The 12,287-nt window shown below is 48.2% G+C and overlaps 1 protein-coding gene across 1 annotated transcript in view; it reads right to left on the reverse strand.

Annotated features, from left to right (window-relative positions):
- MEGF8 (multiple EGF like domains 8) overlaps positions 1–12,287 on the reverse strand; it is a 133,160-nt gene that overhangs the window by 58,557 nt on the left and 62,316 nt on the right. The window contains exons 21-24 of the mRNA XM_040327291.1: positions 8,058–8,300; positions 3,831–4,015; positions 2,107–2,317; positions 561–759 (exon numbers count right to left, since the gene is read on the reverse strand). Of these exons, the coding sequence (XP_040183225.1) occupies positions 561–759; positions 2,107–2,317; positions 3,831–4,015; positions 8,058–8,300 (838 nt within the window). The remainder of the gene's footprint in view (positions 1–560; positions 760–2,106; positions 2,318–3,830; positions 4,016–8,057; positions 8,301–12,287) is intronic.

A 12,287-nucleotide genomic window follows, 5' to 3' on the forward strand; every position in this document is an offset into this window, starting at 1 on the left:
GACGTCACTTCCGCCCAGCAGAGCTATGGGGACGGGCGAAGGAGATTTTTCCTTCAGTCTCGTCCCCAGTCACTTGCCGAACGGACCCGATCGCCTCCGCCGCTACCGACGGCTACGGTAAGCGGCGGAAGGCGCGGGAGAGCCCCTCTCCCGCCACCGATAACGGGGATCTCGCCGCGGAGACCGCCGTTATCGTTTACAGGACCGTCGGCACTAAAGATGCATACCTCGGTTGTGGCAGCAGCTGCTGCCGTTACCGAGATATACATCTTTAAAAACAGGACGTCTTTTAGACACGAGGCGGTGGGCAAGTGGTTAAAGGAGTAGGACTACTCACAAGAGTAAGGCGGCTGTGTATATAGAACCCATTGGGCAATAAGGGGTACTAAACCCAGGGAAGAAAAACTCTGGGAGGGGTTCACGGCGGATCCTGTACAATAAGTATTAAAGTCTTAAGGGCCCCGAGGAGCAATAGAAAACTTTTTCTTTTTTTTCTTTCTTTTTTCTTTTTCCTTTTCTATGCATACTTCACCTTTAAATCAGAAAACAAAATAGGTTACCGTGCATGGGATATTGAAGTCCGGCTGCAGACTGAAGCTGAGCCTCGGGCAGTTGTCCTCGGGGTGGCAGGGCTCCGAGTGAGAAGATACGTTCAGCACCCACAGACAATATGAGCCGCCGGGAGATCCCAGAGCGGAGGAAGACACGTTGGTAAGCAGCTGGCGGCCCTGGCATTCAAGATAACAAGTCCCACCAGTCCTATGAAAACAGATGCAGTAGTAAAATATGAAACAATCCTGCAATGGACTTCGTATTGCTTACAGGAAAGCGAGGCTTGCTAGATATATATTTTTATTAGGGTTGTCCCGATACTAGTATCGGTATCGGGACCGATACCGAGTATTTGCGCTAGTACTTGTACTCGCGCAAATACTCCCGATGCCTGATAGAATACTTTTTTTTTTTTTTCCCGAGTGCGGGTGGAGAGGGGGTGGAGAGGGGGTGGAGAGGGGGCAGAGAGCGGAGAAGAGCAGTCCTCGTATGGGGGAGAGGAGAGCTGCTGCCGCTGCCGCCTTAGACAAAGCAAAGTCAATCCCCGCCGCTGCCGACATCTAGTTACTATGCGCTGGGGGAACACAACAGCTGTCATTTGCATTTGAATAGCTGCGTGTTTCTGCGCCGCACCGTCATGTATAGCCCCTCCCCCTTGCCCGGGCACTTCGATACGACGGGTGACCTGTCTATCAAAGTTTCTGGGCAAGGGGGAGGGGCTATACATGACGGCGCGGCGGAGAAACACGCAGCTATTCAAATGCAAATGACAGCTGTTGTGTGACCCCAGCGCATAGTAACTAGATGTCGGCAGCGGCGGGGGGAGGGGGGGGGGGGTATGACTTGGCTTTGTCTTAGGGCACACAAGGCTGCATTAGGGACATGGCTGAATTTAGGGACACAAGGCTGCATTAGGGACATGGCTGAATTTAGGGGCACAAGGCTGCATTAGGGACATGGCTGAATTTAGGGACACAAGGCTGCATTAGGGACATGGCTGAATTTAGGGACACAAGGCTGCATTAGGGACATGGCTGAATTTAGGGGCATGGCTGAATTAAGGGACATGGCTGAATTAAGGGACATGGCTGAATTAAGGGACATGGCTGAATTAAGGGACATGGCTGAATTTAGGGACATGGCTGAATTTAGGGACATGGCTGAATTAAGGGACATGGCTGAATTAAGGGACATGGCTGAATTAAGGGACATGGCTGAATTTAGGGGCATGGCTGAATTAAGGGACATGGCTGAATTAAGGGACATGGCTGAATTAAGGGACATGGCTGAATTAAGGGACATGGCTGAATTTAGGGACATGGCTGAATTTAGGGACATGGCTGAATTTAGGGACATGGCAGAATTAAGGGACAAGGCTGCATTTAAAAAAAAGTATCGGTATTCGCGAGTACACAAAAAAAAGTATCGGTACTTGTACTCCGTCCTAAAAAAGTGGTATGGGGACAACCCTAATTTTTATTATAAAAAAGGTTAAAGTACAACTCCAGCACGACGTGTGCAAACTAAACCACCATTTTTCACACGTCAACGTACCTAGGGTCTCCATAGTACCCGGGTGCACACTTTTCGCAGTGTTCTCCCTGAGTGTTGTCTGTACAGTAGCACACACCCGTCTCTCGGTCACAATAGCCCATTTCAGGGGTCCCGTGTTTGTTGCAGGCACATTCCTGGCACCCCGGCTTCTGTGTGGCAATTCCAAAGCTGCCAGGTTGGCACTCCTGGCAATGTTCCCCTTGTGTCCAATCTGTATAAAAGATTGCAGCCGCACATCACATTACAACCTTGACAACAAACCCATTTATCAACAGCTTTACATTACACGTCCCTCCTGCCATTCGCTATACTCTGACTAATAGAAAACGCACCCTATGCTTGTGAATGGTTTGTTTTAAAGTGGTTGTAAACCCTCCTGGGTGAGTTGCACCTACAGGTAAGCCTAGATTAAGGCTTACCTGTAGGTGTTTGCAATTAGCTGGATTCAGGTAGGGTTACGCCGGCGTATCAGTAGATATGCCGTCGTAACTCTGAATCTACGCCGGCGTAAATTTAAGCGTATTCTGGAAACCAGATACGCTTAAATTGGGCTAAGATACGAGCGGCGTAAGTCTCCTAGGCCGACGTATCTTAGGGTGCAATTTTTCCGCTGGCCGCTAGGTGGCGCTTTCGTTGAGTTCGGCGTAGAATATGTTAACCACTTAACTCCCGGACCATTTTGTTGCTAAATGCCCAGGCCAGGTTTTGCGATTCGGCACTGCGTCGCTTTAACTGACAATTGCGCGGTCGTGCGACGTGGCTCCCAAACAAAATTGGCGTCCTTTTTTACCCACAAATAGAGCTTTCTTTTGGTGGTATTTGATCACCTCTGCGGTTTTAATTTTTTGCGCTATAAACAAAAATAGAGCAAAAATTTTGAAAAAAATTCAATATTTTTTACTTTTTGCTATAATAAATATCCCCCAAAAATATATAAAAAAAAAATTTTTCCTCAGTTTAGGCCGATACGTATTCTTCTACCTATTTTTGGTAAAAAAAAATCACAATAAGCGTTTATCGATTGGTTTGCGCAAAAGTTATAGCGTTTACAAAATAGGGGATAGTTTTATTGCATTTTTATAAAAAAAAAATTTTTTACTACTAATGGCAGCGATCAGCGATTTTTTTCGTGACTGCGACATTATGACACATCGGACAATTTTGACACATTTTTGGGACCATTGTCATTTTCACAGCAAAAAAATGCATTTAAATTGCATTGTTTATTGTGAAAATGACAGTTGCAGTTTGGGAGTTAACCACAGGGGGCGCTGAAGGAGTTAGGCTTCACCTAGTGTGTGTTTACAACAGTAGGGGGGTGTGGCTGTAGGTCTGACGTCATCGATTGTGTTTCCCTATAAAAGGGATCACTCGATCGATGCAGCCGCCACAGTGAAGAACGGGGAAGCCGTGTTTACATACGGCTCTCCCCGTTCTTCAGCTCCGGGGAGCGATCGCGAGGGGGCGGCTATAACGAATAGCCGCGCCCTCATCCCGGATCGCTCCCCGAGGGAACCCGACCGCCGCATGTAGCGGGGGGGGTCGCGATCGGACCCACGGAAAGGCAGGGACGTACGGGTACGCCCATCTGCCTGTACGTGCCATTCTGCCGACGTACATATACATGCGGCGGTCGTTAAGCGGTTAAGCTTTTACAAAAAAACTGATTGGTTCCTATACACAGCTAATATCATAGCACACTCCTTGCCGCCCCCCTCACTCACCCTGACAAGCATCGCAGATTCCTGGTCCATGAGCACAGGTACTGTGGAAGTTACATTCACAGTCCACGCTGCACTCTACGCCACTTTCTGTCACAGTTGTGCTGTTAGAAGTCCATCCGAGATCACACAGACAGGCGAACAATGGAGGCCCGCTGCAAGAGCCATGGGAGCACTCGTTGTAACACCTAGTAAGCAAACAAAAAATAAAAATCACTGTCAAAGTAAAAGAGGCAAAAATGAAAACAAAAGTATAACTAAAGCAAAAACATTGTTTAAAGCGGAGGTAAAAAAAATAAAAATAAAAGTCAGCAGCTACAAACACTGTAGCTGCGGACTTTCAAGAAGCACAATTACCTGTCCAGGGTGCCCACGACGTCGGCTGCCCGAGGCCAACCTGCCCTTCGGCGGCGCCATCCTCACTAAGGGAAACAGGCAGTGAAGCCTTGTGGCTTCACTGCCCGTTTCCTACTGCGCGAGTCACACAGCGCTTTGTGAATGGGCGGCTGTCTTCTGGGACACACAGGTCCCAGGAGGCAACGCGAGGAGGAGAAGAGAGAAGATCACCGCGGAATAGGAAGTGGCAGATTAGGACGATCTGCCTAGCAACAGCCATTTCTGGTATTAAAAATAAAAAATAAATTCCACATTTTTTGGAGCCTTTTTTGGCTTTTTTTTTTTTATGGTGGATCCCGCTTTAAGGAGTGGAGATGGATTACAACACCTGTTACCTCCGCCCCTATTGGGAAGATTTGTCCTGTTTACAGTTATCATCAAAAAAGAAAGTAAAATAAATCATACCAACCTGCTCTGTGCAGTGGCTTTGCACAGAGCAGCCCCGATCCTTCTCTTCTCGCGCTCTGGGACCCTCCCCCTTGCCGAGTACCGATCCTAAAGTTGAGAAGCGGGGGAAGGGGGTGTTCTGCTTTCGCAAATGACAACTTACATTAAAGTGAGAAGCGGGGGGGGGGGGGGGGGGTGCTGACTTCTCTCATGCAGCCAGCGAGAAGAGGGGCAGAATATGACTTCTCACCAGGCGGGGCCTGTAGTAATTTGGGGGGCCCTCCACAGCTTTGCGGGGGCCCTAAGCAGCTTGCATAGTGAGCCTATTGGGCGGATCAGCCCTGGCCCATATAGCAAGTCACTTGCTGTGGCAGCAGACGTGCATGCTCGCTCCCAAGATTGGCTCCCTGCATCCATAAGACACAGAGAGCATGGCTTAGCCCCGCTCCCGCCTAACCAGTTGTGATTGACAGTAGCAGGAGCCAATGGCTCCTGCTGCTGCATCTCAACCAATCAGAAGGGAGAGACCTGGGAGAGCCTCAGGTCTTGTGCATATCACTGGATCGAGATCGAGTTTAGGTATGTATTTAGGGGGGGGGGGGGGGCTCTGGGGGGAAGCTGCACAGTGAAGGTAAAGAACTTTCAGACTTTACAACCACTTTTATGTGCCTTAGAAGAAATATCATTGAAAGTTGAATTTCAGTCAGGTAGATTTTTGGGGCTACACTGAGCATTTGAATGCAGACATTGGCAAGTAACTATTTACATTGCATATTACTAAATATTCTGCTTAATCTGCAGTACTGTAAATGTACCTGAAACCCTTATATAGCAAAGGTAGCAATCCGATCAGTATCAATTCACCAAGAACCAGTGGCATTCATGTGGCATGAGGTACCATCCAAAGGTAGTGTGACCATATCTGATGACCTATTCTTTCCAAATTATTCTTCCAGCCCACAAAATGTGGCGACAAAGGGGTCTGCTGGCATCATGATTTTCAAGTGTAAGGCTGGGTTCACACTACGATTTTCCCGTCCGTCAGCCGCATACGATTTCAGTATTGAAAACGTACGGGCACGGACGGGAAAACGTATAGATAGACAATGCATTGCAAATCGTATGCACTCAGATGCATCCGGGTGCGTACGATTTGCTGGCAAAAATTTTTTTAAACGTACGCAAAACCGTGTTCAACCACGGTTTTGCGGCCGTATTTGAAACAGTATGGCAACCGCATACGTTTTTTTTTAACATTAATGTCAATGGAAAACGCACATATGTGCGGTTCCATACGTTCCCGTCCGTTTCAGCCGCATACGTTTTTTCATATAAATCGTATGCGGCTGACGGACGGGAAAATCGTAGTGTGAACCCAGCCTAAAAGATATTTTATTTTTGTTTAAAGTGGATATAAAACTGATTCATGAAATTTGAGCTGGGCACATATATCTGCAGTGTTTTGTTATCTCTCTTCAAAGAACCAAGTCCCATAGCTCTCTCCTGACCTGTTCCTCTGTTATCAGCCTTATAACTCCTGACAAATTCTCTGACACATCAGATAAAAGCAGCCTGAATCTTCAGTCTGGGGAGGTTGCTATAAATAGATTAGCAGGCAGCTGGCCCTGTTAAAAAACACCTCTGAGAGTCTCTTCCTATGATGAGAGGGAGTGTGTGCCTTTCCTCCAATCAGCAATTTTAGCTATCTTGGCTGTATGCCCAGACATCACACTCCATTTTAAACAGGATTTCCTAACACAATCTGAACTTTCTAAACAGTATAACATGTGAAGACAGCAGATATACAAATAAAACCTATGTAGGGAGATTTGGTTCATCCCCATGTATCATCTGAGGCTGTTCACTTCATTGGGTGTATGGAGAGTTTACATCCACTTTAACATAAAATGAATTTGCTTTAACCAACACAATTTGGAAGCATGTTTTCTTTACCAAATGGTGCAATATCATCTGTGATGGAACACTAATAAGAGCTTGTGGAGATTCCATGGGTGACAGGTAATCCTAAATAAAGTACTTTGCTGTCTTATAATTATATATGTTAATAACATAGGCATGCGCACAGGGTGTGCCCAGGCACACCCTAATCACCCTGTGCATCAAAAATCCCCCCTACTGCCCTGGCTCCTCCCCCTTCTCCCTACAGCGCTTCTGGCTTCCCTCCTCTCCTCTCCAGCCAGCTGTTGCTGTGGGATGTTTTAGAATGAGTGGGGGAATGGACCGGTAAATATGTAATTTACTGGCCCCTTCCCTTTCTGAATGAAGATCCTGAGTGATCGGTAGTGTGTGTTTGAGCTTTGGGGTGCACATCCTAATGCAATAGGCTGCGCACACCTATGGTTAATAATAGGGTTGTCCCGATACCACTTTTTTAGGACTGAGTACAAGTACCGATATTTTTTTTCAAGTACTCGCCGATACCGATTACCGATACTTTTTTTAAATGTGTCCCCAAATGCAGCCATGTCCCCCCACAGATGCAGCCATGTCCCCCCACAGATGCAGCCATGTCCCCCCTATATGCAGCCATGTCCCCCCCATATGCAGCCATGTCCCCCCATATGCAGCCATGTCCCCCCCATATCCAGCCATGTCCCCCCCATATCCAGCCATGTCCCCCCCATATCCAGCCATGTCCCCCCCATATGCAGCCATGTCTCCCCCATATCCAGCCATGTCTCCCCCCATATCCAGCCATGTCTCCCCCCATATCCAGCCATGTCTCCCCCCATATCCAGCCATGTCTCCCCCCATATGCAGCCATGTCTCCCCCATATGCAGCCATGTCTCCCCCATATCCAGCCATGTCTCCCCCCATATCCAGCCATGTCTCCCCCCATATCCAGCCATGTCTCCCCCCATATCCAGCCATGTCTCCCCCCATATGCAGCCATGTCCCCCCATATGCAGCCATGTCTCCCCCCCATATCCAGCCATGTCTCCCCCCCATATCCAGCCATGTCTCCCCCCATATCCAGCCATGTCCCCCCCATGCAGCCATGTCCCCCCATATGCAGCCATGTCCCCCCCCCCATATCCAGCCATGACCCCCTTACCTGCATCCCGCCGCATCCCTGCTGCCGCCGACTGGTTAATACGCGCGGGGAACATTACAGCTTTCATTTGAATAGCTGTAATGATTCGCGCTGCGTATAGACACTCCCCCTTGCTCGGGATTGGATTGGACAGTTCACCCGAGCAAGGGGGAGTGTCTATACGCGGCGCGGCGGGAAACATTACAGCTATTCAAATGAAAGCTGTAATGTTCCCCGCCCGTATTAACCAGTCGGCGGCAGCGGGGATGTGGCGGGATGCGGCGTAACGGTGGCGGGATGCGGCGTAACGGCGGCGGCGGCGGGGGGGGTGGTTAATAATAAGTGAAATCCAAACAATCATGACCACTTTTTCTTTAATATCTGAACTTACGTTTGATTGCAGTGAGCGACGCCATCGCCAGTATATCCACGGTCACAGTGACACTCGTAGGAGTCGGGAGTGTTTCTGCAGGTGGCATATTTGTGACAGGTGGCCATCCCCAGCCTGCACTCATCCACATCTGGGCAATAAGCATAGGACCACTGAGCAGGTTCTGGTGGGAGTCCAGCGAGCGTCAGAGCCCTGTAACATGAAGCGTATCCCCGAACGCCAGAGTAATCCCCAGAGAAGCACCTGAGGGAGAAAGAAGTACTTATCAGGGCAAAGTTTTTTTTCCTTAGAAGACATGACTGCACTTTTGGTGTGCAGGATAAATGCATCATGAAAAGCACCCAGGGAGAGATTTTGCAGAACAAGGACCACTAGTCTGACAAGCTCACTGCAATTCACAATGCGCTGCACACCACAATATTGTGCAACATTGCAAATATAACACTTAATAGGATTTTATGGATTATGCAAAAACTGTGCACTTTAGAATCGATTTATAAAAAAAATTTTTTTTTAAAAAATATGTTTTTTTTGTACAATCTAAATGACACTGTGGGGGTTGATTTACTAACAGCAAATAGACTGTGCACTTTGCAAAGTGCAGTTGCATGATGCAAGAGCAGTTGCTTCAGGCCAGGTTCACACATGTGTGGCCACGGTTCCCAGTATGGGGTTCCTTGCATTTCTGTTCACCGTTTCAGGTGCAAATCAGGTCCGAATTTTTGCCTGAATTTGCACCTGAAGTGGACCCAAACATGCACAGGACCAGGGGCGGACTGACAACTCATGGGGCCCCTGGGCAATAGAAGATTATGGGGCCCCTGGGCTTACAGATGGCCACCAAGCCAGGAGGCATTACAGAGCTAAAATCTCAGGATTTTCACATCAAAAGCATGTCGGTTTTGGACATATCAGGGACAGTATGTAAAAAAACACAGATTTTTACATACTGTCCCTGGTTTTAATGAGCCTGACAACCCTGATGGGGCCGTCTGTTTACGGACTGCAATGCTTTCCAATGGGATAGCGTACGTTAGCGGATGAGCATCCGCCAACGTCCGTTAACATCCGTCTCCGTTAAGCTAAAACCCTATTTTTCTTCCGTCAAAAAAACGGAACGGATGAAAAACGGATGTTAGCGGACGATCCGTTTAACATCCGATCCGCTAACATCCGTTTTTCATCAAAATATGTAATAAAAATAAAGTTCTAACAAAAAAAAAAAAAAAAAAACGGATTACAACTGATGAAAAACGGATGTAAAACGGATCAACTGATGATAAAAAACTGATCTAAAAAAACGGTCCGCACGTGTGAAAGGACCCTAAGGCCCCTTTCAGACGTCCGCTCCGCCTGTCCGTTATTACAAGTCCGTTAGAGGACTTGTAATACATCCCTATGGGATCGCGTCCGTTAGCGGATGGAGCATCCGCTAACGTCCGCGTCCGTCGGGATCCGGTTTTCGGACGGAAGAAAACCCTATTTTTCTTCCGTCCGGCGGAACGGAACTGATGCAGATGGACACACGGTCCGTCTGCATCCGGTTCCCCATAGGGGAGAGCGGAGCTGAGACAGGGCGGTCTCTGCACTGTGTGCGGGGACCGCCCTATCCACCGACAGCTCAGCGGGGATCCCCCCTGAGCTTTGGCGGACACACGGAGCGGACCTAGAAACGGTCCGCTCCAAGTGAAGGAGCCGTATGGGTCCTTTCACACGTGCGGACCGTTTTTTAGATCAGTTTTTTATCATCAGTTGATCCGTTTTTTATCCGTTTTTCATCAGTTGTCATCCGTTTTTCTTTTTGTTAGAACTTTATTTTTATTACATATTTTGATGAAAAACGGATGTTAGCGGATCGGATGTTAAACGGATCGCCCCCTTTTTCATCCGTTCCGTTTTTTTGACGGAAGAAAAAAAGGGATTTTTAATACAGCTTACCTGTAAAATCCTTTTCTTGGAGTACATCACGGGACACAGAGCGGCATATTCATTACTATGTGTGTGTTATATGGAGTACCTTCAGGTGATGGACACTGGCAATCTCAAACAGGAAGTGCCCCTCCCTATATAACCCCCTCCCATAGGAGGAGTACCTCAGTTTTGGAGCAAGCAGTATGCCTCCCAAAATGTTTCCCATAAGAGGGGTGGGAGCTCTGTGTCCCGTGATGTACTCCAAGAAAAGGATTTTACAGGTAAGCTGTATTAAAAATCCCTTTTTCTTTCTCGTACATCACGGGACACAGAGCGCCATATTCATTACTATGTGGGATGTCCCAAAGCAATGCTTTACTGAGGGGAGGGAGAAATCTTCCCAAGACACAAGGATTTAATTCAGAGATACTCTCAAATAATAATAAATCCAACTTAGTCGAGAAAAATTAAACTTAAATTTAAATTTTAACTCAAGGGTGCCCCCGATTCTGAGGGTCTTAAATCGCAGCCCGCAGCACTGCCTGCCCAAAGGCTGTATCTGTATTCCTTCTTACGTCCACCTGGTAAAATTTTGTAAACGTGTGGACTGAAGACCAGGTTGCCGCCTTGCATACTTGAGCCATAGAGATCTGATGGTGTGCTGCCCAGGAGGCGCCCATGGCCCTGGTAGAATGAGCCTTTACTGACAAAGGAGGAGGCAACCTCTTCAAGCCGTAGGCCTGAGTAATTAACTGTTTAATCCACCTCGAGATGGTGGATTTTGCAGCTGCCTGCCCTTTCTTGGGCCCATCCGGTAGAATGAACAACACATCTGTTTTCCGAATCTTCTCTGTAGCTTTAAGATAGGCCTTCATGGCCCTGACAATATCCAAGGTATGCAGCAACCCTTCCTTTCTGGAAGTGGGCTTCGGAAAAAAGGATGGTAATACCAAGTCCTGATTCAGGTGAAAACTGGATATAACCTTTGGTAAAAAGGAAGGATGAGGACGGAGAACCACCCTGTCCTTATGCAGAATAAGATATGGCTCCTTACAAGATAAGGCTGCCAATTCTGACACTCTTCTGGCGGAAACTATGGCGACCAGAAATACCAACTTCCTTGTTAGTAACACCAAAGGAACTTCAGCCAACGGCTCAAAAGGTTGTTTCTGTAGAGTTGACAGAACAAGATTCAAGTCCCACGGACAAAGTGGCGACTTCACCGGAGGATTAATACGTAAGACCCCCTGAATGAAGGTCTTAACCAGCGAGTGGGTGGCCAGCGGCCTCTGAAACCACACTGACAAAGCTGAAATCTGTCCTTTGATTGTGCTTAATGCCAGGCCTTTATCCACTCCTAGCTGGAGAAAACTTAACACTCGATCAATGGTATACTTGCGGGAAAGCCATTTCTTGGACTCACACCAGCCTACGTAGGCCTTCCAGACCCTGTAACAAATCACCCTGGAAACCGGCTTTCTAGCCCTGATCAGGGTAGAGATTACCTGCTTAGACAGCCCTCTACCCCTGAGAATCAGGGATTCAGCCGCCAGGCCGTCAAATTTAGATGCCGTAATGCAGGGTGGAGGATCGGGCCTTGCGAGAGTAGGTCTGGCCGTAGAGGAAGCGTCCAAGGATCTCCCACTGACATCTTTAGGATTAGTGAGTACCATGCCCTTCTGGGCCATGCTGGAGCTACCCAGGATGACTGGTTTGTGCTCCACCCTGATCCTGCGTAACAGGCGGGGTAGCAATTGTAGCGGGGGAAAGGCATAAAGAAGTTTGAACTGATGCCAAGGGCAAACCAACGCATCGGCTCCGCAGGCCATAGGGTCCCGTGTCCGGGACATGAACCTGTCTAGCTTCTTGTTGAATCTCGATGCCATGATATCCACGTCCGGCATTCCCCACCTCTGGCAGATTATCTGAAAAATTTGCGGATGCAGAGACCATTCCCCTGGCGACAGAGTCTGACGACTCAAGAAGTCTGCCTGCAGGTTGTCCACCCCGGGAATGAATATTGCCGATATGCAGGGCACATGAGCTTCTGCCCACTGGAAAATCAAGCTCACCTCTCTCTGAGCTGCCTGACTCTTGGTTCCCCCTTGGTGGTTTATATATGCCACAGCTGTGGCATTGTCCGATTGTATCCTCACCGGGAACCCCTGCAATTTGGCTGTCCAAGCCTCGAGGGCTAGCCGAGCAGCTCTGAGCTCCAAGATATTGATGGGTAACTGCCTCTCCGCCTGTGCCCAAGTACCTTGGCGAGTGCAACCATCCAAGATCGCTCCCCAGCCCCTCAGGCTGGCATCTGTGGTC

The sequence above is a fragment of the Rana temporaria genome, chromosome 10 (genome assembly GCF_905171775.1).
Source record: "Rana temporaria chromosome 10, aRanTem1.1, whole genome shotgun sequence".
Classification (NCBI taxonomy): Eukaryota; Metazoa; Chordata; class Amphibia; order Anura; family Ranidae; genus Rana; species Rana temporaria.